Genomic DNA, 27,727 nt, shown 5'->3' with positions numbered 1-27,727 from the left:
ATTCTTATTCCTGCCCAACTGCTTTGTTTTAATTTCCTGAGAGTCAAAGCTGGTGCCTCCAAGGGTGAAGGAAATTTTACTTGTTAGCTTCTGAAAATTGTGAATGACCCAAAGGTGACTAATAACTGGCCCCCCCTATTTCTCGGCGAGAAATGCCCTGCGTTCTTTATAGTATTTTTCCAAAAGTTACATACATTTTATAAAGGGGGCTGGTAGATCTGGTTAATTTTATAAGATTGCCATCTATAGGTCGATACTAATATTGCATTCAGATAAGGGGGTGGGGGGGAGAGGCAACAAACTTGGCTTATAACGTAGAGGCCTTACTAAAGCGCGCTAATGTGCGCCAGCGCAAATTATCACACAGTGTTAGAACATAGGCCCCGTTTTAACGTCTTTTGGTATGCAAGTCCGTTAGGTCATTTCACCTCTTAAGTTTTATTTGAATTCTGTTCAGACAAGAAAAATGGGACTTATTTCCTTTGGAAAGTTGGGAAATAAACTGTCTAAATAAATTATTTGTAAATTGTGTAAATAAATTGAGTTGAGCCATGGAAACATTGTTAATTACCTATAAACGCAGCTTCCTAGGCCCTTTATTTACAAAGCATATAGTAAGTATTTGAGGTTGGGATGGCCATGGTTCAAACAAATGTTATTTATTTATTTATTTATTTATTTATTTATTTCATTTGGGGGGTGCTGGCTCTTTTCATTTCTGTATTTTTTTTTCTCTACTACCTAAGCTTAGAAATTTTAGCATCCTCAAGAATTTGGATGTTTTTTTTGTGTTAGGCACTGGCAGCTTACTTGAAAGCAGTTGAGATTATATTGGCTTTGCTGAAACCAATCAACTTTAACTTAATGGGGTAGATTTTAAAAAAGGGCGCCCTCGCGTACTTTTGTAGGCGCATCAGGCGCAAACAAAAGTACGCTGGATTTTAGCAGATACGCGCGTAGCTGCTAAAATCCCGGATCGGCGCGCGCAAGGCTGCCGATTTCGTGTAGCCGGCGCGCACCGAGCCGCGCAGCCTACCTCCGTTCCCTCCGAGGCCGCTCCGAAATCGGAGCGGCCTCGGAGGGAATTCGCTTTCGCCCTCCCCTCACCTTCCCCTCCCTTCCTCTACCTAACTCACCCCCCCCCCGGCCCTGTCTAAACCCCCCCCTACCTTTGTCGGGGGATTTACGCCTCCCAGAGGGAGAAGTAAATCCCCGTGCGCCAGCGGGCCGCTGGCGTGCCTAGACGCAACCCGGGGGCGGTTCCGGAGGGCGCGGCCACGCCCCGGGCCCGTCCCCGAAACGCTGCATCCCGCCCCGAAAACGCCGCGCCGATCGGCCCCGCCCTCGACACGCCCCCCTCGAGAAACCCCGGGACTTACGCGAGTCCCGGGGCTCTGCGCGCGCCGGCAGGCCTATGTAAAATAGGCGCACCGGTGCGCAAGGCCCTGCTCGCGTAAATCCGGGCGGATTTACGCGAGCAGGGCTCTTAAAATCCACCCCATTGAATGCAGGTTCACAAGTGGTGTTTGGGGGAAGTAATGGAGCAGCAGCAGTTTGCTTTCCTTCATTAATAAGGAGATGAAAAGTAGTATAACATACAACCTTAAATAAAGACCTCCAGAACCCTCCCATTTAATCTGCTCATTGTCTCTGCCTACAGTCAGAGCCGGATTTAGGGATAGGCAGCATGGGAAAGTGCCTAGGGTGCCAAATTCTGATGGCACCCAAAACCTGTGACTGCCCTGCTACTCTTTCATTTCCAGGAGCAAAATCCCCCACCCCAAGTATTCTGTCTGTGGGTCCCATAATCTTAAATCCAGCCTTGCCCGCAGTAATACCACAGATCTACTTAATTTCTGACTTTATCCTTTCTTCTCCCCCATGAAAGATCTTCTGAGCTTGTCCTAAACCTGCTTGGTTTCTCTTACTGGTTTTGTTCCTACCACCTCTCATGAGAGATGTATTCAGCACCCTTTCCCTGGATGTGTTTTAAAACAAACTCAGGTAAAGAAATATTGGCTAAATCTAGAATCCACTGAACCACCTAGATATAATATAGCAAATATCAGGGAAAGTGTCCCCCCAAAAATGGATATATCAAAAATCAAACAACTGTAAACTCATTGTGTACATTCACCATCGAGTATTGATGTCCAGAAGATCTGTTTTTGAGATGTATTAATCATCTTGGAAGACTTAAGCGGTCTGGAAGCTTGTTCAATAAACTAGAATTTGGTGGTAATATTGTGGGCATTTGGAATAAAGATAGAAAAAATTCTTATTGTTCAGAGGGATTCATTGTGCAAGGGTTCTTGGGTTGATTTGATTTTTTAATGGGTGGGTTGTGGTTTGTAAATGTTTTTGTGTATTTTTCTATGTGAATCAGTATTGTATATTTTAATGGGGATTATGTGTTTGTTTTGTTTTTGTTTTATTTTTATGTTATGGGGAAGGGTTGTTTTTTGTAAAATCAAATTTGTTAAAAAATTTTAATTTGATTATTGTATAAAATATTGTTTAAGATTGTATTTTATTATCATGAATACAAATTTTGTTGGTTTATGATTTAAAAATTCCTTGAGATAAATATTTTTCTGAAATATTCTTTAAAAAATTTTATTGTGGTTTACAGCTGATTTTTTATATACCCATGTTTTATGGGTACTTTCCCTGATATTTGCTATAAAACAACTCAGTCATGATTTTGCCTGCCTTCTCTCTGTTTCCATGCATACATTCAGTTTAGACCTGGGACCTTCAGAGGAAATAATAAAAAAAACATCTGATACTCTTTAGGATATTCCTGCCTTACTGGGAGGCAGTTCGGACTTAAAATATGCCAGTCAGCCTCGACAATTTCCTTTCAAGCCCATGTTTTATAGTACTCTGCATGCTAGGACTGCTTTCATGGGCTTTCAGAATATTCTTTGTCTATGGCTCCATTCTTAGTTAGATATTAATCATGCTACACTGTATTGTCTACAGAGAAGTTTCAGTTCAGATTACCATAAAGCATATCCTATCAGTACTTCTGGCACAATTATCCTCTTTCAGAAAACTGAAATCTGTGGAAAGTTACGAGACGAGTTGGGAAGAAGTATGAAGGAAATAGGTTTGGTGCTCACAGATTGGATCAGGACCTCAGCTACTAAGTTTTCTTCACTTGCCACATTCCTTAGTAAACTACTTTATTGCTGTCAAAAGGTTTCCTTGTTGATTGAACATCTGAGCAGCAATGAAATCTAAGTATGCAAATTAACCACCTAAGCAGCAATGAAAATGTCTAATTATGTAAACTGCTTTGTGAACCCTTAGTGCTGATTTTATGTACATACTGTGTGGTTTTTATATTGTAAACTGTTTTGCTCTATTTTCTAGAAGGACGGTATGTAAAAACCAGGGAGAAATACCACGAGATTCATCAAGATATGTGGTAACTGGCCTTGCAACTTGGTAAACTGCTCTGCCATTTGGTGAATTCCATGGTATTTTTCTGCAGGGAAACTTACTGCAGCAGCAAAAGCACCCTAAAGCGATTCAAGATAGCAGACCCAGCATTGTAGGGCTGCTCGGCCTTGAGAACGTCCTCCCTCCGAAATTAGTGGACACCCCCAGGGGTCTGTATAGACCCTCCTGTTCCACCCTTCCTGCCATACTTGCAGATGGCCTGTTGTAAAAATGGAAAAAATAAACTTTTTCTGTATGGTTGCAAGTCCCACCTTCATCCCCCAACTCCACCACTTCATTCAGAAAATCTGGCCCTGGGGATCCAATGGACCATTCCACCCCTTCTTACACAAAAGAAATCCTTGGTGGTCTAGTGGACCCCCACCCTCCAGACATCACCTTTCTTGAAAAAGGTTCATTGATGGTGAAGTGTATTATATGCTGCACTATACACTCCGGGCCTGGACAGCAGACATTTTTCAAAATGGTGCCACCTGGCCTGTGCCCTATCACATGTCTTACTTCAATGGTGGAAAAATTAATGGAAGGAAAGGATAATGCGCTATCTATAATCCCGTGAGTTGAAGGATCCAAGACAAGGTTTTACCAGAGGAAGGTTGTGTGAAACAAATGTAATTGATTTCTTTGAATGACTAGAAAATTAGATCAAGAAAGAGCACTTGATGTGATATACTTAGATTTCAGCAAAGCTTTTGATTAGGTACCATATAGAAAGCTTATAAATACAATGAAAAACCTGAAAGTGGGTCCCAAGGTGATGGAATGGATTATAAATTAGTCGACTGACAAACATCAGCAATTAGTGATAAATGGAACCTACTCTAAGGTGAACAAGTGTAGTCTTGAGAGTAATCTAAGGAAATCTTTCTTTATAGAGAGGGTGGTGGATGCCTGGAACCGCCTCCCATTGAAGGTGGTGGAGACCAGAAAAGTATCTGAATTCAAGAAAGCATAGGATAAACATAGGAAATCTCTGAGGGAATGATAGGAATTGTAAAGCTGAATTAGGTGGATAGGCAGACTTGAAAGACCATGAGGTCTTTTCCTTTCCGTCAAATTTCTATATTTCTGTGAGGTGAGAATGATAAGTGGAGAGACTCAAGGATCGGTTCTGGAGTTGGTTCTGTTCAATATCTTTGTGAGAGATATTGCAGAGGGGTTAGAAGGCAAAGTTTGAGTGGATGCACCGGAAGGAGTAGAGCGATTGTAAAGCGATTTAAGAAAGCTCAAGGTTAAAGATTTGGCAGCTAGGATTTAATCAGCACTACAAAAAGGAACAGCAGCAAAGTTGCTATACATGGTGGGGGGCAAAAGACTGATTTGCACAGGCCAGGTGAAAGACCTCTGGGTGATAGTATCTGATGAAGCAATGTGACAAAGTAGTGGCTAAGGCCAGAGGGATTCTGAGCTACATAGAGAGAGAGAGGCACAACCAGCAGGAAAAAGGAGGTGATAATGCCCCTGTACACCTCTTTGGTGAGGTCTCACCTGGACTACTGTGTTCAATTCTGGGGACCATATCTCAGAAAGGAAAGAGACAGGATGAAAGTGGTCACAACCCAAATGGTGTGGAGTTTGCACTGAAAGACTTAGAAGGCTGGAGGACCTAAATATGTATATTCTGGAGGAGAGGAGAAACAGAAGAGATATGATACAGACTTTTAAATACCTGAAAGGCCTTAATGATTCACAAGAATCAAACTTTTTCTAATGAAAAGAAAGCTGTAGAACTAGGTAGGGTTCATGATATGAAAATCCAAGGGAATAGAATCAGGAACAAGGTCGGGAAATATTTCTTCATGGAAAGGGTGGTGGAGGCATATAATACCCTCCCAGAAGAGGTGGTGAAGACAAGAACAGTAATGAAATTCAAAAAGGCATGGGATAAAAACAAAGGATCCTTAGTGGCTAGCAGATAAAAATAAAGAAATGGTTTATTTTGGTTGTAATCCGCATTGATGCTCTGCGAAATGCAGACCATAAATCTGTGAAATAAAGTAACCTTGTGTAACATATTTGCATGGGGATAATCTGCAAGGAGTGGCAGGTTACTATCCTTAAGAGAAGGCATGGAGTATCCTGCACAGGATATATTCAGCACAGTCATGACACTGAAAATATCCAGCTATCTTACGGGCTGATACAGTAAAAGTCGTGGGAGAGCGGGCGAACGTCTGCTCTCCCGGCCCGCGCATAGGCCACTCTCCTGTACACGCAATTCACTAAATTAATTTATTTAAATTAGGACCCGTGGCAAAAATAGGTGCTAGGGACACTAGCTCATCCCTAGCGCCTCATTTTGGACAGGAGCGGCGGCTGTCAGCCACGGGTTCGGAAACCGGACGCCGGCAAAATTGAGTGTCCGGTTTTCAACCTGCGGGCCCATTTCAAATTTTTTTTTTTTAATTTTTAACTTTTTTAAACTTTTTGGGGGCCTCCGACTTAATATCGCCATGATATTAAGTCGGAGGGTGCACAGAAAAGCAGTTTTTACTGCTTTTCTGTGCACTTCCCCGACGCTGGCAGAAATTAATGCCTACCTTTGGGTAGGCGCTAATTTCTGAAAGCAAAATGTGCGGCTTGGCTGCACATTTTACTTACTGATTCGCAGGAGAATAACTAATAGGGCCATGAACATGCATTTGCATGTTGCGGGTGCTATTAGGTTCAGGGGGGTTGGTGCACGTTTTCGACGCGCTATTACCCTTTACTGCACGTGCAGTACTGTATCGGCCCGTTAGTTACCCAGTTATGACTAACCGGCTAAATTTAGGACAGCCCTACAGCCCACATAAGTTATGCGGCTAACTCTGCTCCCTTCGGAAATGCCTACCACCCACCTCCAGAACACCCTCGACATATGTGACCTCATTCTGGCCACTTAATTCATTCTGTGAAAAATTAAATAACTGTATGTATGAACCTATTGGGAGGACAGAGAAAAGAACATATATTGGTTGCTTGGTTGGCTGGGTGGTTGGTTGGTTTGATGGAGGGTTAGTTGGGTAGTTGCATCATGGATAGTAGGTTAGATGACTAGAAGTTTGTTGTGTTTGAACAATTAGGTAATTGGATGGTTAGACTAAGAGAAGTATTGTCAGGGTGGTTAATTGGAGGAAGGGGTGATGGATGACTTTTTAAGTGGTGGGTTGGTTGACTGACTGATCAAGTGATGTTAGGCAGTTCATTGGCTTGATCAGATATTTTCAAGATGATGGATAGCCCAAGGACAATGATAGCAGCAGAAAACTGAATTTTCTACCAGACAGCAATAGATGGGGAAGGAGATTCCAATGTGAATTCCACTATTTTTTATTTTTTTTTAAATAATTGGACACTACATTTTCAGGGAAAGGAAAACAACACCTGGAAAATATTTTTAGACAGAAATGTTAAAGCTGATGCTTCATGCTAGGGAAATTTGAAAAATAAGGATACTATATTACTAAATATTAGATGTATACCCTCTCTTGAATATCCTAAATTTCTAGCGCTCTGGGAATAAGTAGAAGTGGCGTGTCCCTTTGCATTAGAGTTAAAAGGTCTTCTAAAAGCAAAGGCACTTAAACATGAAAAGAAATTCCAAATAGAAATATTAAGGACACCTTGTAACTCTTCTTTCTTGCAAATGAGGGAATTTTTTCAATTACATGAGTGGCTGGAGAGAAGGGCCTGCATTTTTTCTCCTCCCGTGTAATGAAATGATTTTGACACTTGTAAGGGTGCACACGCCTTCACAGTTCCCCCATCCATATTTTTGTTCCACGCCTCACCGTATGGAAAAAAAATTTGCTGATGCAGGCTGCAACAGCTCATTTTCAAGGTAGCCTGTCATTAGCTTAAGTACATTTATATAAATCTTCGCGCACACAAAAAAGGCTTTGAGACAAAAAAAAATGGCATGGAAAAGGCAACCTCATAGGCAATAGTTTGGAAAAATTATGTAGGAGGATAGACTTAATTTCTATAGAAAAAGAACAATGTTTTGCTTTCTTTCTCTAACCCCCTTGAAGTTTCCAACTAGTATTTTCAAACAAGGCATTTTTAGATTCCTGGCTGCCCAAGTGCTGAGCTTCAGAATGGCAGTAAACTGCAGGAGCACAGAAGAGACAAATGGGGCTTTGGAGCTGCTGCAATATTTATGCAATTAATTAGGAGTTACAAAAGCAGTGCTAATCCAGTAATGACAAATAGTACACTGCAGGAGGTGCGGAAATTGTAAATATGTTAGCACTTTAAGTATGGAACATTAGTACCACGTCAGCACCTGTTCCCTTCCTGCTGAAGAGAAGCGAGGAATAAATATTGTTTTAGGAAAATATATGGGCTGATTTTTGGTACAATGGATCCTGCCTGTAAGCAGAGGGGTGGACAAGATTACATTGCCAGGTGCTTTCTCTGATTCTATATTATATTAAAAGAAAGTCATCAGCTATAAAATGTATACATAGAAGTATCTGAGAACATCAAAACTTAAAGAAACAGTATCTTGTTATTTTCTGCTGATATCCATGGTTCTTTTATTCATGAAAGGAGAAGCCAGGCATTTCATAGTGACTATAGAAACAGAATTATTTTAGAGGCATCCTTGCAATAGAGATGAAGTGAAGAAGAAATCAACTTTGACAGAACCTGTCTAAAGAAACCCTCTAATATATCATCAGCATATCCAGTCTTGCAGAGCTTGGCTGGTACACTCCCAGACAGCTTTATAGCTACCAGAAAAACTCTGTGGACATAAAATAACAGTACATTCTGATCCTGACCTATAAGTTAGAACAGAGAGAGTACCATTCCACCCTAGCTCTAAAAAAGATCCTACAATCAAAATGCCTTCGCAGTACAATTGGCACTGGACAACCACCCACAAAGCAGAAGTTTTATTTATTTGATTTATATTCCGCCTTTCGGCACTTCAAAGCAGATTACAATCAGGTACTATAGGTCTTTCCCTATCCTCAGTAGCAGACCGTCTTGTTTGTGACTTGAACTTTTCTGCCACAGGATACAGAGCTACAAAGTAATGTCTCACAGTCACTGAAGGAGTAATAAGGTAAAACTCACCTATATTTTTTATGCAGTTCAGAATTTCTTCATTCTAGACACTGTTCTGACTCCCACAAAGATCTTAGTGTACATAACTATCTCAGATGTGACTGTCTCCTCTCATCTACTATAATTGCCCCCCCCCCCCCACACTTTTCCAATTTTTACCAATCACATTAGTGAAAGATAACTCTGTCACACTGTTATTTGAAAAGAAGATCTTTATTGAATGGATATGGCCGCAGCATAGGTCAGATGCACACAACAGTTCAGTTGTGCGCATTTGACCTATGCAAGCAATCATATAGACTCTTTTGCAAGCCCTGGGACTTAGACGCATCCCGGGGCTTTACGCGCGTTGCCGGGCCTTTATAAAATAGGCCCGGCGCACGTAACCCACTCTAAACGCATAAATCTTTTAAAATCCAGCCCATATTGTATTTTGATTTATATTTTATCTATTGCACACCAATAAGATTGTCTACAGATTGACGGTATATAAAAGCAATAAATAGTTTTTCTGCAATTTATTTAAGTCAATACTTTGCCTCCGTGTTTACTGAGAAGGATGTTGGGGACATACCCACACCAAAAACATTCTTTGATGGTGATGATGCTGAGCAACTAAAGCAAATCTCTGTGATAATGGAAGAAGTTCTAGATCAAACTGACAAACTAAAGAATAACAAATCGCTAGCATCAGATGGTATCCACCCCAGAGTTCTGAAGGAACTCAAACATGAGATTGTAAACCCATAACTAGTAATCTGTAACCTCTAATTTAATAATGCCACAATACCTGAAGACTGGATGGGGGCCATTGTAATGCTGGTTTTTAAAAGAGCCTCCAGGTTTGATCCGGGAAACTATGGACTGGTGAACCTGACATTGATGCCCAGCAAAATAGTGAAAGCTATTTTTAAAATAAAATTACTGGCTATATAGATAGACATGACTTACTAGGGAAGAGTCTATATGATTTTAGCAGAGGAAAGGCTTCCTTAAAAATCTATTAGATTTTTTGGAAAGTGTAAATATGTACATCAAGGTGAGTCAGTTGATATAATGTATTTGGATTTTCAGAAGGCATTTAACAAAATTCTCCATGTGAGACTCCTCAGAAAATTAAAAATGAATGGGATAGGAGACAGTGTCTTATTTTGGATAGATAACTGGTTAAAAGACAAGAAACAGAGAGTAGGTTAGTTTTCCAAATGATGAAAGGTCATTAATGGAGTGCTTTTTAACATATTCATAAATGATTTGAAAAAGGGAATGAGTTAGGTGATCAGATTCCAGATGACACAAAATTATTTGAAATAGTTAAAATAGTGGATTGTGAGGAACTAGCGAAGGACCTTGTAAGACTGAGCATCTGAATGGCAGATTAAATGTTTTATTTAAAAAGTGCAATGTTACGCGCATAGGAAAAAATAATCCCAATTACAAATACACTATGCTGGGTTCCATATTCAGAATCGCCACTCAGGAAAAGGACCTCAGAGTCCTAGTAGACGGTACATTAAAATCCTCATCTCAGTGTGCAGTGGCAGTCAAAAGCAAATAAATGTTACGAATCATCCAAAAAGGAAGGGAGAATAAAATGGAAAACATCATATTGCATCTATATTGAGCCAATGTGCAACTGTACCTTGAGTACTGTCTGCAGTTCTGGCTACCCCCAGTTCACAAAATACATAGCAGGAGTAGAAAAGGTGCAGAGAAGGGAGAAAAAAAATGATAAAGGGGATGGAACGGCTCCTCTATGAACAGTGTCTACACAGGTCAGGGCTCTTCAGCTTTCAGAAAGTGATAACTGAGAGGGGATTATAATAGAGGTTTTATAAAATCATGAGAGGGGTAAAACAGGTAAATTGGGGATGGTTATTTACCCTTTCAAAAAGGGGGACACTCCATGAAACTGCCAACCAGTAGATTGAAAATGAATCATAGAAAGTACTCAGTGCACAATCAAGCGGTGGAATCTGTTGCCAGAGGATGTGTCGGGCAACTAGCTTAGCGCGGTTTACAAGAGGTTTGGAGAAGTTCCTGGGGGGGAAGTCCATAAAACATTAGCTAGGTAGACTAGGGAAGCCATCACTATCCCTGGGAATGAATAACAAGAAACAGATCTACATTTTTTGGGATCTGCTGGGTACTTGTGACCCGAACTGGCCACTCTCAGAGACAGGTTGCTGTGCTCAGTGGACCTTGTTCTGACCCAGCACGGCATAGCTTATGTTCATATATTAAATTATATCTGTTCGTTCATACAACTTATTTCAGATCACAGAGGACTGGACAGCCTTAACGTCCATTTGTCCAATGCATTTTCTTCTTTCCCATGTAAAACTGAGGTAACAGAATGAATTGTAATGAAAGTTCTTGTCTAGCCCAAAACTAGTGAATTATCCTCAAATAAGCAGCACACCAGCTCCAACAACCTAAAACAAAAAGTGAAGCAGAATGAAATAAACCAGTGGACTTGCATGTTACTAGAATGTAGCTCAAAATTTGCAGAGAATGCAGCGTGCAAGATGCTCCAGGTCATTTTTTGTTTAATATAAGCTTAAAGCAACACTAGAGATTTAAAAATAAAAGCCCAGCCCATGAAGTTTACAATATAAATAAGTGATTAATCCTAATATTTTCATTCAAAGAAATGTTTTCCCTCGGTCATTGTGCAAGAATTTAGCTTTTTGAAGCATCACACGTTAACAATTTAGATAGCTATAAATATCCTTTGTGTAAAATTGAAAATAACTGGATTAGCTAAATCCTCCCAGTCAAGCAAGTCTTCTTCAACACCCAGGAGGCGTAGATTATAAACTCAAGCATGATTTTCCAGCCGGTCAACCTTGTCTGGCAGACTATTAGTATTTTTAATCATTACTGCCATCATGTCTCCATGACGGTAAACAGTGTCTTCCAGATCAATTGTGAGTTGCCCCATCCTTTCATTTCAGACCAAAAGATTGTTTTCCAAGTTGTCCCAGGCAGGAATTGCCAAACATTAGTACAGAAAACCTATGGTACAAATAATAGATGATCTGAGATCCAAAAGCCCAGTTTCCTAATCTGAACATGCCACACTTGTGATACCAACTAATAAGAATCTAGGCGTGCAGGATGGCGGTAGTAGCTGGTAAAGGCAAGAAAAGGGCTCATCTGGTCAGCTTGATGGTTAATAGATGATACAGTCAGGTAATAAGGCTGAAATCATTCCTTGCTCAGGCTACTGTTTCTCCAGCTGGCTGAGTCAGAAAGTGTGTGACTGAGATTGGGAGTGAGGCAAGGTTGGGAGTGCGACAATTCTGGGAGAGCTGCTAAGGCTGGGAGTGCAGCTGAGCCCAGGAGTGTGGCAAAAACTGAGGGCATGGCTAGGAATTATGCGGCTGAGCCCGGGAGTGTGTCTTAAGCTGAGAGTGTGGGTAAGGCTGAGACCAAGTGGGCAGCTGAGGCTGGGAGCGTGAGTAATCGTGGGAGTGCAACTCAGTCTGTGAGTGCCGCACAAGCCAAGAATGCAGCTGAGTCCAAGAGTCTGGCTGAGCCCTTTGCTGTGAATGTGGCTGAGCTTAGGAATAGACCTGCGCCAGGAACTGAACCCAGGTGTGGTCCGCATGGCAGTGCCAGAACCCTTACAACTAATTCAGCCTGAAGTGTCATAATTTTATTTCTCTTCCTTTGTCATTGCTCTGTCCTTTCTAAAGTATGCTGGGATCTCTAAATCTTGCAGAGCCTATGGCCTTGATTTATTGTCTAATTGAAAAGATGGGTAACAACATGCAGCTGAATCATCACTAAAAATTAGATTGGGAGTAGAGGGATCTTTTTCTCCTCGTGACACATTGGACTGGGTATTCCTATTGGTGAGTCATGGGTTTACTGGGCAGCATCTCCTCAGCTTTGACACCACAAGGAAAGGTTACAGATCATGAATGCACTCTTTCACTCCTGCTGCACAGTGCCTCTCTTTTTTTTCTGCGTCATCTTTCATTTGCCTTTTGCCTGGCCTTTAGAAACGACCGTCAAATGTGAATTTCAGGGTTTATTTATAGCACAGCTATTGTGGAGAGAGAAAAGAATGAACTGTAAAGCCATCTCACAAAACGTTTTATTTTTATTTTGCAAAACAAAGCTCGTTGTAAAAAAAGAAAGTGTCCCACTGGTGTACAGTAATGCCGAAGAAGAGAACTAATGCAACTCAAATTAAGATTGCATTTTGCATGGTTTCGAATGCTGTCTGAATTTGGTTTGAATCTTCAACCAAGCTATTTTTAAAGTTATATACTGAGCAAGTTAAGGCTACCTCATGGAAAATGTTGAAATCCCGCAGCTGTTTTGCAAATGTAGCAGCCGGGCCATTCTGTAATTGGCACCCTACTAATTCTGAGGGCAGGTAGGAAACGGTGGCACTGCAGAGTGTTGAAGCAGCCAGAAGATGTGGCTAAACCTTGGTTGCGTTTCCTCTAGCAATTACATAGATTATTTTAAGATAGTTTGTCAGTCTTACAGTCATTTTTATAGGTAGCATTTTGCAGAGTCCATAATTGCGTTCAGGCTAAGAAATCCCAAATGATAGCTTTCTATGGTACAAAAAGCATAAAGACGGAAGCTACGTGCACCACCACCACATGCTCTTGTTTCGGAAGAGATGAAAGGCCAAGACGATCCACCGATTTTGCTCACCTGATCCAGCACACAGATACTCTCAGCAGATGTGATACTGGTTCTGGTGTTAGTGAAGCAATAAAGGGAGGAAACCGGTTAGTTATAGCAGTGCTTTCCTGGCTTAGCTATGTTAAGAGTCCTTTGTCTGAAGTCTACTAGTTCCAGCTTCAAAGCCCAAGAGCTGTACTGGAGCCAGTATGGGGCCCTCATACTTCCTATGTACAGCTTAAACCAGCGACCCCCAAGTGGGTAAACAAAGGGCCTCATAGCAGCAGAAATTCATGCCCAGAATGCTTTTCTGGCACGTTTGCCTGCTTAGTTAGTCTAAGCTCCCTTTTAACTTTTTTTTTTCATTTAGGTGCAAAGTTTTCCAGCATAGGTTTTCAGAGATTGTAAGTCAATGTAATTTTCATGGTTCCTTTGAAAGAGAGGTAAAAATGCTCATTTATAGAACCTGCAGTTCAAGGCTTTGGTGATGAAATCATAGACGTGCTGGCTTAACTTGGGTAGGTCTGAGGCACATAAAAGTTGAGCAGCGCCTTGTGTAGTACTTTAACTCAAACCAGGGATGATTGATGTCATGCCTGATGGGGATTTTTTTTTTTCCTAGTTACTCGTATTACTCTGCCGCTGCTCTTGTTGCCAGGGTGCAGCATTTACACACTCCTCATGGTCCCATCACAGAGAAGTTTCATTGTTGTTTTTCTTTTCCAGGAGGCGATGAAAAGAATGGGAAGAATTGGGAAAGTTGTGTGGCCCAATGAGCAAGTCAAAAGGTAATTCCATGTACGCTGAATGATAGCAGATTCTATAGAATTGTCAAACCTCAGCATGAGCAGATGTTATACATTCATGATTTTAGCCCCTTATTCTCCATCAATAACGGGAGTAAGAAATGAATGGGGCATAAAAATTGAGGAATATCTCTTTTTTTTTTTCTGTAGAATATCTTTTCCACACAGACAGTCCTATTGGCCAAAATATAGTGCCACAGTCAAGTATTAGCTGCCTCCTCTTACAAGGTGTTAAAACAGCACTAACTGGAGTTTTCAAAATATTTCTGGGCCTGTTTCCAGGCATAATTGTTTTTGGCCTTACTCCTAGGTACCCTTGCTCATTTCACCTAAAATAATTCATTGTCATGCATTTTGCACATCCATAAAGCTAGAAATGCTGTCTGTGAGTTTGAGTTCTGCAGCCTCAGGAGTAACATTTTTAAAACTGAAAGCTGTGGGTGACTGGCTGACTCAGGCAATTGGCATCATAGGGTTAAAGAACCTAGGTCATCAGTTCAGTTCAAATGTCATTCAGGTTGATAGCAGCCAAAGGTCATTGCTATCTGAAAGCTGGTTGGGGGCCAGTCTGAAAGGAGTTGATGATCTCCATCCCATTCCCCAAGGGTACAGTGTTTGCAGTGTTTATAATCCCAAATTGGCATCATTGTTGACAGTCCCAATAAAGAAGCCAAAGATTCTTTAAGCTGTGGAGGTGGACCTTCCAGAACAGGCTTGAGGAAGATTGGCATGGCAATGTTAGGAAGCTTCTGCTCCCACTGCCTGTGCTTGTTCTGTGGATCGATGAAAGACTTTAGCTTCCAGTGCTGTCAATTCAGCATCTTGAACAGGCACTAATTTCTCCTGGAAAAAATTCCTGAAAGTTCTTTACTCTCTGATGCATGGACTTTCTTGAAGGTGATGTGTGTATCTGATTGCTCACTAATACCCTGCTGGACTTTATCGGGAAGCCAATATGCCAAGCCCCAACGTACAGAAAATAATTGAGAAAGGTTATTTTACCTTTTGAGGGAAGTGAGATCTTTATCTTAGGGCTATATACCAAAGGTATATAGCACTATCGGTATTTAGATTTTTCTGGAATCTGTGGACTCTCATGACTAAATATACAACAGGAATATTTGTAATAATTTGTTAAATAAAGCTGCAAAAAGTTATGGAACACACTGTTCTGCAAATCTACTGAGCCAAAGAGTCAAGGGAAAAAAAATATTTCAGCATGTCATAGTTAAAAATAAATAAATAAATAAATAAAAATAAATTCACATTAATTTTTTAAAGGCAAAATCATTAATCTAAATCAGTTCAGAAGGAAGACCAACTTCACTGCGGGAGCTTCTACAGCACCATTCTGAATCCTTCTAGCAAACTGAATGTCATACTGTTGTGGTAACTCAAGCAGTAGCAGCTTGGGGACAGCAAGAGGAAAACAGGAGGCAAACTCTGGCTGTTCCTTAAGTGCAGTTTATTTACAGTGAAAACAAAGGAAAGTGCAGTGCACAGCCAAACAAAACAACTTAGGCAGCTCACCTTGGCTTCAGGTAATTCACAAATAACAAAGAATAGTGCAAAGCAAAACAATCACTGGTAGGCAGCTCACCTTGACTTCAGACAAGTTCCAAACTTAAACCTAGCATGTCTTAACAGTTGTCACTCGCAAACCTTAAACTTAGCAGATCTTCTCATACGGTGGAACTCTCTTCTCCGGGCCTGCTTAACCCTTCTAAGCCCTGAGGTCTTATACTCTGGTGAAGGGCTCCTCCCTTCACCAAGGATTCTCTGTGGGTCTCAATCTTAAGGAGGACCAGGCGAGACTAGTGTGCAAGTCCTGTAAGGTGGTCTGAAGTTTTCTGTTTCCTCTTCATATACCAGATCAGTCCAGACTCCTGGGTTTTGCCTCCTTGCCAGCAGATGGAGACAGAGAAGAAAAGATTTACTGACGCTGCTATATAACCTAGTGTGCCACCTGCAGTCCTTCAATATTTCGCTGTCTCCAGCAGATAGTAGAGGTGCAAAACCTGCAGTCTGGAGAATATATGGTGTGTATATGTATGTATGTATGTGTGTGTGTGTATATATAAAGAACAAAGAAGAAGTACAGCAAAGGAAGCCCTCCTAGGGGGTTAGTGACCCTTGACTTATGCTCATACCTGGATAGTGTGAGAGTTAAGATATCTGGTGGTCCAGATCCCTCCTTCTCCCCTGGAGCCCGAGAACCCTGAGGATCCAGTGATCATCTTTGCAGCCTTCAGGGAAGTATTTTTTATCTTCTCTCTCAAAGTAAAGTTTGAAGAAAAAAAAAAAAGAACAAATGAGGACTCGGCATCTGTTGGCTGCAGAGGATCAGAGCTCTAAAGGCAGCTGTCTTGGTGCAGGGTCTTGGCTGAGGCGAAAGAGTTTGGGAGGATTTCAAGGATTCTTGGCATTAAAGTGCCACAGGAAGAGTCTGACCAGGAAGGAGTAGATTCTATCATGGACAGATTGAAAGGTCCAGAAAAGGCCTTTCCATTCCACAAGTTGGTGAAGAAGTTGGTGGTCAGAGAGTGGGATGCTCCGGAGACTAGGCTGAAGGTCAGAAGGGTGATGGCAAAATTGTGCCTGTTACCAGAGGATGCGTCTGTCCCTGCAGTGACCAAGAAGACAACAATTCCAGTGGCACGGTCTGTAGTACGGAAAGACATGCAGGACCGAAAACTGAAGGTTCATCTCAAGAGAATTTTTGAGGTCTCGGCTTTGGGCATCTGGGCTGCTGTATATAGCAGTTTTATGCAGAGAGCATGTTTTGTGCTAGTCCAGAGCTTGTAGGCGAGGGTTCTTCCTCAGCATCCTCCACTAAGCAGACTGAGCGTTTGGAAGCAGCAATGGCCTAGGTGGCGGATGCGCTGTATGACTTGATTAGAACATCTTCCAGGGTCATGTCAGCAGTTTCAGCCAGATGGCTGCTGTAGTTGAGAAACTGGTCTGCAAATGTTTGGTTGAAGTCTTAGTTAGGGGCCCTACTGTTTAAGGGCAAGCTCTTGTTTGGGGAGGATCTGGAGCAGCTGATAAAACATTTGGGTGAGTCCAAAGGGCATAAGTTTCTGGAAGCAAACTGGAGGGAGGAAATATCTTTTCCAACTCTGTCACGTTTCAGGGATAATCGAAGATTTTGGCAGAACAAAAACTGTTCTTCATCTCAGAGGCAGGGTCATAAGAACATAAGAAATTGCCATACTGGGTCAGACCAAGAATCCATCAAGCCCAGCATCTTGTTTCCAACAGTGGCCAAACCATGCTACAAAAACCTGGCAAGTACCCAAACACTAAGAAGATCCCATGCTACTGAGTAGCAGTTAATGGACTTCTCCTCCTAGAACTTATCCAAACCTTTTTTAAACCCAGGTACACTAACTGCACTAACCACATCCTCTGGCAACAAATTCTAGAGCTTAATTGTTCATTGAGTGAAAAAGAATTTTCTCTGATTAGTTTTAAATGTGTTTCTTGCTAACTTCTTGGAGTGCCCCCTAGTCCTTCTATTATCTGAAAGTGTAAATAACTGATTTACATCTACCCATTCTAGACCTCTCATGATTTTAAAGACCTCTATCATATTCCCCCTCAGCCGTTTCTTCTCCAAGCTGAATAACCCTAACCTCTTTAGCCTTTCCTCATTGGAGAACTGTTCCATCCCCTTTATCATTTTGGTTGCCCTTCTCTGTACCTTATCCAGTGCAACTATATCTTTTTAGAGATGCGGTGACCAGAACTGTACACAGTACTCAAGGTCCAGTCCTTCTGGGGGTGGGCAAAAGCCTAACTGAGATAACTCGGGCCAAGGCTCCAGGGGAGCTAAGTCTTCACAATGAAACAAGGCTGGTCCATTCTCTTCCAGCTGTCAGAAAGCAGTTAGCCCTCTTTTAAAAAGTGGGCCAAGATCACAACGGACCAATGAGTTCTAGAGCTGATAAGAGATGCTACACGTTAGAACTTGCTCGACTGCTGCAAGAGATTTACATCTCCTGCACTTCTCGCACCAAGAAGGTAATGGTTTCCCAAATGGTGGACGATGTACAGAGTCTGGGGACTATAGTGCCTGTTCCCAGAGAGGAGCAAAGAAAGGGAAGATATTCCATATATTTTGTGGTATCAAACAAAAAAGGAGTGAACATTCAGACCAATTTTGGACTTGAAAAAGGTGAATGCAACCCTCAAGGTGCTACAGTTGCGATAGCAAGGGTTCAGAAAGGAGAGTTCCTAGCATCCTTGGACACACAGAGGTGTATCTGCATATTCCAATCAGGTTTGAGCATCAGAAGTTTCTGAGGTTCATGGTTCTGGAAGATCATTTTCAGTTTTGCACCCTTCCTTTTGGGTTGGCAGTGGTTTCACACATGTTCACCAAGGTGATGATGGTGCTGGCAGCAGCGCTCAGAAGGAAAGGGGTCCTGAACAACTGGCTCATCCAAGCACAGTTGTCAGATCTCTGTCATCAGGCAGTACAGAGGATCCTAGAGAGGTTGAGGTCTTTGGGATGGATGGTGAACCTAGCAAAGAGTCACTTAACACCGTCTCAGTCCATGGAGTACCTGGGAGCTCATTTTGACACCTGGATTGACAAGGTGTTTCTTACAGAGGAGAGACTAGTGAAGCTGCAGAAGCAGGTTTGCAGCCTCTAGCAGCTCTCAATTCCCAATGTTTGGGATTATCTGCAGGTGCTAGGGTCCTTGGCATCAACACTAAAGTTGGTTCATTGGATTTTCGCTCATATGTGGCCCCTGCTGAGGGCACTTCTCTCCTGTTGGGACCTATTATGGGAGGAGTTTCAAAGTCCTCTCCCATTCAAGTGGGCGTACAGGTCCAGTCTGTCCTGGTGGCTTGATCAGATCTATCTGAAATGAGGAATGAACTTGGATGTCCTGGAGTGGGTAGTAGTGACACCAATGCCAGCCTATCTGGGTGGGGAGCGGTGTGTCAGGGTCAGTGGTCCACGGAGGAAGCTTTATGGTCTATCAATCAGTTAGAGATGACGGTGTGCTTAGCATCTCATTCCTTTCTGCCATGTTTACAAGGTCGTGCGGTGCATGTTCTGTCGGACAATGCAACAACGGTGATATATATCAACTGCAGGGAGGGACCAGATAGAGATTCTCAAGAAGCGCAAGAATTGATGCATTGGGCAGAGCAGCACCTGGCGATCCTAACAGCATCTCATATAGCCGGAGTAGACAACGTGCAGGCAGACTTTTTCAGTCGGCGAAAACGGGACCCAGGAGAATGGAACCTATCAGAGGAGGCAATGCTCCACATTCAGACCAGGTGGGGAAATCCCCACATGGATTTGATGGCATCAGGACAGAATGTCAAGATGCCTCAGTTATACAGTTGCAGATGATAAAATGGAGTGGAAGGTATTGACTCACTGGTTCTAACTTGGCCATAGGGGATTCTTCTTTGTGTTTCCTCCACGGCTATTGGTGAGCAAGATGTTATTTCATGTAGAGAGGCATTCAGGCACAATGATTCTAGTGGTGCAGGAGTGGCCTTGTCATCTGTGGTGTGCAGACCTGGTAACCATGGCAGTATATGGCCCATGCAAAATATGTCAAATCCCCTACTCCAAATGTTAGGTATTAGATAGCGCTATGGTAATATGACCTTCATAATAGGCGTCATAGTGTGGTAATTCTTACCATTTTGTCACTCTGCCTTATGCTTAATCATTGGTCAGTCCATTTTTTATAATATTTTTCGTGTGCTAGTGCTCCGTGTATTAAAACGTTAACTTCATTAGTACAAAACTTGCAGTCTTTTGTTGATACTTATCTTAACTTAGATGTAATTTCTTTGCATGTTATTAGCCCGAGACTCTCCTCACAGTGGTCACATTGCTACGGACCATCTGTGAGGAGAGTCTCGGGCTAATAACATGCAAAGAAATTACATCTAAGTTAAGATAAGTATCAACAAAAGACTGCAAGTTTTGTACTAATGAAGTTAACGTTTTAATACACGGAGCACTAGCACACGAAAAATATTATAAAAAATGGACTGACCAATGATTAAGCATAAGGCAGAGTGACAAAATGGTAAGAATTACCACACTATGACGCCTATTATGAAGGTCATATTACCATAGCGCTATCTAATACCTAACATTTGGAGTAGGGGATTTGACATATTTTGCAGTTATTATAATTGATCCCTATCTCATTTCACAACGTAGAGGTCGATGACCGGGGGATATTGGTGAGTATATGGCCCATTACAGTTAGGTTATCTTCTGGGTCTTCTTCGTCAGGGTCCAATATTTTTGGATCAAGCAGATCGCTTCTGTCTTGTGATTTGACTTTTAAAAGGGAACACTTAATATGTAAGAGTTATCCTTGGCTTATGTCAGGGTATGGAGGGTTTTTGAAGCTTGGTGTACAAGCAGGGCATGCAACCTGCTCACGCTTCAGTTTTCTACATCTTGTCTTTTCTGCAGAAGGATCTGGTTAAAGGGCTAATCTTTAATTCTCTTCAGGTGCAGGTGGCAGCTTTAGGCTGTCTTAGGGTGAAGGGAGTTTTCCTGGCCTTGCATCCAGATGTGGTTCATTTCTTAAGAGGTGTGATGCATTTATGACCTCCTGTGTGGAAGCTGTGTCCCTTTTGGAATCTGGTTCTGAGGGGGAAATGTGAGGCACCATTCGAACCACTAAAGAAGGCGACTCTAAAGGATTTAACCATGAAGGTAGAGTTTTTTTGGAGGTGATTTGTTCGGCCAGAAGACTTTCAGAACTTAAGACATTGTCTTGTCAAAATACGTTTCTGCAGATTACGGAGTCTGGGATCTCATCGCTCACAATACCCTCATTCCTTCCTTAGGTTCTTTCAGCTTTTCATCTTAGCCAGACAGAGGAACTTCCCACTTTTCCAGATTTGAATTCAACACTACATGCGAGGGAGCTTCACATGCTGGATGTTTGGTGGGTATTGTTGAGGTATTTCAAGGTGACTAATAGTTTCCAGAGATCAGATCACCTCTTTGTGCTTTGTAATGGGCTCAAGAAGGGACACAAAGCATTCAAAACTATGATTGTGCATTGATTGAAGGAGGTGAGTGCGTTGGCATATATTTGCAGGGGTCATCCCATGTCAGAAGAGCAAAGGGCTCATTTGACTCGGATGCAGATGACCTCTTGGGCCGAGTGTCAGCAGTTGTCGCTGCAAGAGTTCTGTCAGGCAGCTACTTGGAAGTCATTGCACACTTTCACCAAACATTATTGCTTGGATGTTCAGGCTCCGGACTTCATGGGGTTTGGGGAGAGTGTACCGTGAGCTATACTATCTCAGTCCCACCCAGTTTAGGGAAGCTTGGATGCATCTCAGGTATGATCTGGGGTATGAACAGGAAAGGAAAATTGGTCCTTACCTGCTAATTTTCATTCCTGGAATACTCCAGATCACTCCAGAGCCCCACTCATTTAAGAAAGTCTGCTCATATTATTAGAATATCATTGTGCAATGGTGTTTTATTTCATTTTCTTGGAGGTTCTGGACACAGAGATACGAGTTGGGGCTCCAACTTTCTACTGCTCATTGAGGAGTGTTGGGTGTCTTTGTTATTGTTACAGTTATTCTCATCTTGGCTTGGGTACAGGTCATATTGAGAAACTGCAGGTGGCACATTAGGTTATGTAGCCGTACCAGTAAAGCTTTTCTTCTCTGTCTCCCTCTGCTGGCAGGGAGGCAAAACCCAGGAGTCTGGATTGATCTGTGGTATTACAGGAACAAATTTAGCAGGTAAGAACCAAGTTTTCCTATACTTCCTTGCTCTCTCTTGAATCGCTATATCAAATATAGACCAAATCTATAAATCCCAGTACATGTTTCTACTCTCTGTGCGTCTCCTTCAGGGTTTCACATATGACAAGTGTGGGACAAAAAGCAATTACATGTACAGGTCTCAAGTCAGGGAGGAGATATATAGCAGAATTCAGATTCATTGGAACCTGACAGGAGCTAACTTGTGAATGTTTCTGCTGTGGCCCCTAGAAGTGGATTGAGACTGCCACCTGGGTTGCTTCTAGCTGGGATTAAAACCGATGATCTTGAGATGAAAGGGCTGTATAACACTGTGCCCATTCCTCTGAGCCATCTTGTCCCCTCATAGTGCTGGTAATAGGACAGAGCTTCCAGTGATTCATCTGGTGCTCACAGGCACCCGCTGAAGATATTAACTTCTTTAATCAATTCTAATTGACCTGCAAGGAAAATGTTCAATATTCTCCTTGAGCTGAACCAGATTTTTCTCATGTCTTCTTATTTTGCTGGATAACTAATAATTTCTTTATAAAATTGCATGGTCCTCCACATGAAATAATAAAATTATATTTAAAGAGAGAAGTTAATTAAGTGCTTCACTTAGAATCGGAATTATTTTACCTATAAAACTTTTTTTTTTTTTTTGACCCGGCATCTTCCTTCTAGACCTTTGGGCTTGAAATCAGGGCCCATGAACCTATCTTTTCACATATTTTATACCCTCCACCCCTAAAAGCAAAACATACTTTGTCTGATCACTATAGCAGCAGTCCTTTGGCCACTGGCCATTCACCAGGCCTCCTTCCCAAATCCAGGTGCCAACTTTGAGCAATGATCAGAACGGCTGTGGTGGCTGCCTCCAGAACATCCTCGAGAGTTGAACTGGGGACTTTCTACCTGCCCTTCCCTACCAATTCTACCCCCAGCTGTCACATGGAAGCTAAAAGATATTCATCTTGTTGGTTTTTGTTTCTATTTTTTTTTTTTTTTTTTTAATGAATTGATGTTGAAGGGGTGAATGAGGGCTAGGATGTTTCACTTCTATATCTTTTGTCACAGATGCAATTGCATTACAGCTGAATCTATGCAGGAAAATAAAATAATTTGAAATAGAAAGCAAGGCTGTGATTTCAAGCAAATCAGAACCAGCTGTAAACAATACTAGAGATTAAAAAACAAAACAAAAAAAAAAAAGCCCAGTGAAAGAAGTGGTGGGGGAAAGTGTTTGAGCACCATCTACAGCCCTATTTAGGGTGCTACACCTGTCATGAGATTGCTGTATCAAGGAGCTGCAGGACATGGTTTCTGGTAACAGATCTGGCTGTGTGCTTAACAGGGTCATTTGTTGAAAGGTAGATTGCAGGCATGGGAAATGGAGCCTGCCCTGCTTTTACCGCAAACGCATCAAAGCCTGCCCACCACTTTGTACTGTTTGGGCAATGTAATTAAACATGGCTTTCTACTGTAGCCCTTACAAGCTTAAAAGTAAAAAGTGATGTGAGAGAAACTATACTGTTCAGAGCCATCTGCAGATGGCCATCACTTTACATGGACCTGCAACTTGCCTACGGTCGCCCACAGATTGCTGCAAACGTCTGCAGCCGTTTAGTTGTTTGCTCTGCATAGAACCAAGATTAAATGGGTTTGGCAGCACATGCATCATTATTGCCAAAATATAAGGCAGGAAAGTCCATGCTAATGGGTAATTTGCACTTTGGGGGGGGTGGAATGAATTTCTTGAATGTCCCAGACTGGCTTGATGGTAAAAGGGAAAGTGCTCACATATTCTCAGCAGGCCTTCCCCTCACAGACCCTCAGCCTAACTACTTGAACTCCTGACTAGAAATTTTGCTATGCACAGCAGAGACTCCAAATTATATATTCGGAGCCATTTAGCCAAATAACTAATGAATACTTGGGCACTTATCCGGCTCAAGTTTGGCTGGACATCTTATTATCTAGGTAAAATTTAATCAGATAATTTTGGAGTATTTCAGGGAAGAGTTACGTTAGCTGGATAAGTTATCCGGCTAACTCTGATATTCAGAGTTAACTTTGCGTGGCTGAATATGTACTCGGGGGATCCTTATGCTGGATCCCAGTGCTACTCTAACTGTAATCTCTGATGATGGATTCTAAAGACGTTCAAATACCTCTCCTTATTTACGTTTGCTGTAATCCCCCTTGAGACCAACTTTGTGAAAAGGCGGCATATGAACGGTCTACAGATAAAGAAAAAAAGGACTCGGTCTGTGTTATGGCATGGCACAGCACAGGTTTGCTTCACGTCACAGTTACAGTGATCCAATGCTGTTACTCAGCCAGCATTCAGAGGTTCGGGAGGATTTGATTCCACACAGTCACATTTAAACAGAAATAGACTACTGTCAAATGTAGCAGCATTGAGCATGATAGCTGGGCAAGCACAAGGAATTTCTTGAGGGCCTTAAGAAGGAAACAAAATCTCTTGCCAGTACAGAGTTCGAAAATCCTCCTGCAGGTGCCTCTTCACTTCCAGAAGCAGCTCACAAAAACCACTCCACCTATCTGTGCATAATTTACAGAGCCCAGAGAAATGTTGTCTGCATCTGATATGGAAGCTAAATTCCATGTAATCTGAGTGGAGAGCTCCAGGACAGCTTTTAAAAGGGCAGGGCGGTAACGCACTACTTGTGAAAGTCAACAAGAATCATTTTCCTGCTGCGTCCTCAACATCTGGACAGCGTCAAGGAAATCCAAAGTAATAAGAAAAACAAGGGTCTGAAATCAGTGGTCTGGAGAAAAGGTTCAACCTGCTAAACTACAGGGGCTCCAGCAAGATGAAAAATACAAAAAAAAAAAGCTCAAAAAGCAATCTTGGCACTCTACTGATTTGAGTAAACTGTGGCATGTAACCTTTATTTTTACTATTCGTCCTCAGTTTCCCTTTCTCTTCCTTAAACAGATTTTATGACAAGAAGTATCAAGTATTTCTGAAGCTTGTGGAACACCAGAGGGAGTATAAGGCTATCATGCATAGCTCGTAATCAATGCGGGATAGCTTGGGAATTTCAAGAGCACCAAACGTTTTGAACAAACTTTTAATATGGAAACTCAAAAGAAACTATTTCAGTTAGCACTGTCATTCTGCTGAAAACTAAATTATGTGTTTGATTTCTGTGGTTACAAAGTTGACTGTATCCATTGATTACTGTACAATTTCAAGCTGTTCCCTAATATTAATAATGTAAGAGCATGTAGCTCAAATTGGTACACACAACCTCAGTGCCAAGAACAGATTTCATGGTAAGCAGCCACTAGAAGGATAGGTAGGGCCTGGTTTACTAAACTTTCCTCCCCCCCCCCCCCCCCAATAGACACAGAATGGGAGAAAACCCTGTAAGTTGAATTTTAAAAGCCCGGCTCGCGCATCAGTTAGGGGATGTGTGCACAAGTTTGGCTTACACACACCTACCCTGTCTTCAAAACTCGGAGAAGCACGCACCACATCTCACAGAGTTTGAAAGGGGTGGGGCATGGGCGTTGTTGGCAGAGCAAGGGTGTTCCGGGACGTGGCCAAGGGCTGCCGCATACATTTACTTCTGCTATGGCGGAAGTGTAAGTTTAAAAAAAAAGTTGTTTTGGAGCAGTTTAATGGGTCCGGAGTAACTGCGGGAGAGTGCAGGTTATTAAAACGGGGGGGGGAGGGGGGTAGAGGACCTAGTTTATAACTGGGCAAACTGATGGACGAACTGGTGAAACTAGCAATGGTGTGGATGTGCTCCTCTTGTAAAATTCCCTTACACGGTAGAAACGGCATTTATACGCCTTGACGCGCACCCATTTAAAATGTGCAAGTTGTAAAATCTCTGCATCCCTGGGTGCGCGCACTAGTTTGAAAGTCACTGTCCCAGTGAATCTGGCCCTAGCGCTTTGTGAAAATTCACTAGTAAACTTAGCAAAATAGTCTGTAGGCTTTTGATAAAAGACGGTGCATGTTGCCTTGTGAAGGGTCATCCAATCTTCATCAGAATTCCAACAGGTGGTGAAGTGGATTTAAACGCTAATTACCATTTCTTAGAGACATGTGGGCTCTAATTCCAGGTTAGGTCTAAATTAAAATGAACTGAGTGACTTCCGTTTCTAATGGACATGTGGCCATATCACAAGCCCATCACAAAATCTGATCCAGTCAGCAGTCTCTGTTGATGGGAGGCTCAGAACTGGGTTATCTGAGATTATACTGGTCAAAATGGAGGTCCAAAGGGAAAATTGTGCGACGGAGACTGTGCAGTGCCTACTAATAACTGCGGCTAGTTGTGCAATAAAGCACTCGTTACACATAGGCACCAAACTTTATTCAATTTTAATTCATTAAACAAACATGAAGTAAATACAACTAGAAGTTTGGGGGGGGGGGGGTTTTAATCACACATCCTTCCCAAAATCTAAATGTTTGCTAGCAAACAGATTTTCATATTTGTAATCCAAAATCACAAAGCCCAGTTTAGGCAAATATAAACTAAATAACAAAGTTCCCAGTACAAGCGCACAGAAATTTTCACATGCAGTATACACATTTTTTTAAATGAATAAAATAAATAAATATAATTTACAAGCATGCTTTTCCAAAATGCGTTCTACCTACGATAAGCTGAGAATGACAAAAGAACTCAAGACGTAATACGATTGCAGACTCTGCCTCTGAACTGGGCATTCACTTATGCGTGAGTTTCAGGGAAAGTAAAAACCCAAGAAACTGAGGGAACTAACCATTTGTTTCCCAGTACACAAAGGAATAAAGGAATCTCTGTAAGAAGCAATAGTATGAAGCATCTTGCAATGCTAAGATAATTTGTTTTAAATAAAGTTACAAACGTTTAAAAAGGTCTTGCAGTAGCACAGTTTGTGCAGCTTGTATTCGCATGTTGTGTAGTAGAGCACTAGTGCCTTGTCTCACGTTGAGTATGTTTGACGTTACTATTGATGGCCCTTGGATATACTGTGCATGATGTCATTTGTGACATAATCAATTTGGAACAATCTAATCTATGTGTGCAATAATTAGTGACTCTTCTTGCTAACATGCGGCTCGATACAGTAAGGCCGCGGTAAAAACAGTGCGGCAGTGTCAGGCGCACCCTTCCTCCCCGCACGCACAGTTCTCTTCACTAACTCCCCGATACTCTCCTCTAATCGTATGCAAATGCATGCCGTGGCTGTGAAGCGTTAGGGAAGGGTTATGCCCGCGCAACCCATTTTACTGTATAGGCGCTGTAACAGCGCCTATACAGTAACCTGGGTGCGCTGGTGCCTGTCATTTCAAATGACATTTGAAATGACAGGCACCAGGAAGTGTAAAAAAGTGTAAAAAGTGTAAAAAACAAAAAACCTGTGTGTTATATAAAAAAATAAAACAATTTTAAATACCTGTCGGAGGGCTGTGGGTCCAGGAGGCTGGTGGGCGGGGGGCAGCCATCAGCGGCATCCGGTAGTCCCTTCTCCCTTCCTCCCTCCCTCCCCTGCCTGGATGAGCGCCAAAATCGCACGGGCGGGTCGGCAGCGGGGGGGGGGGGGGCGGCAGCAGGATCCAGGGGCGGCAGTGGCAGCGAGATCCGGGGGGCGAGTAGCGGCAGCGTGTTCGATTGGGCAGGTAGGTGGGAAAAAAAGATGGCCGCCTGCACGGGGGAAAGCTGCAATTGGCCGCTGAAGACGTGATGTCACACCCCGTGACGCCAAACGTCGTGATGTCACGTCTTCAGCGGCCAATTGCACGATTTTCCCGTGCAGGCGGCCATCTTTATTTTGCCACCTACCTGCCTGCCCGATCAAACACGCTGCCGCTACTCGCCCCCCGGATCTCGCTGCCGCCCCTGGATCCTGCTGCCGCTGCCCCCGCGGACCCCGCTGCTGCCTACCTGCCGCTCCCGGATCCTGCTGCCGCCCCCCCCCCCCCCCGCTGCCGACCCGCCCGTGCGATTTTG

General features: G+C 42.4%; 1 protein-coding gene across 1 annotated transcript in view; it reads left to right on the top strand.

Moving 5' to 3' along the window:
* Positions 1-26,957, top strand: part of LOC115082176 (FGGY carbohydrate kinase domain-containing protein-like) — an 82,988-nt gene extending 56,031 nt beyond the window's left edge. Inside the window, exons 7-8 of the mRNA XM_029586429.1 lie at positions 13,900-13,961; positions 24,709-26,957. Of these exons, the coding sequence (XP_029442289.1) occupies positions 13,900-13,961; positions 24,709-24,790 (144 nt within the window). The 3' untranslated portion in view covers positions 24,791-26,957. The remainder of the gene's footprint in view (positions 1-13,899; positions 13,962-24,708) is intronic.
* The last annotated feature ends 770 nt before the right edge of the window (positions 26,958-27,727 follow it).

This window comes from Rhinatrema bivittatum, unplaced genomic scaffold (assembly GCF_901001135.1).
Source record: "Rhinatrema bivittatum unplaced genomic scaffold, aRhiBiv1.1, whole genome shotgun sequence".
NCBI lineage: Eukaryota > Metazoa > Chordata > Amphibia > Gymnophiona > Rhinatrematidae > Rhinatrema > Rhinatrema bivittatum.
The sequence above is the reverse complement of the archived record's forward strand: the minus strand, read 5'-3'. Positions and strand labels throughout refer to the sequence as shown.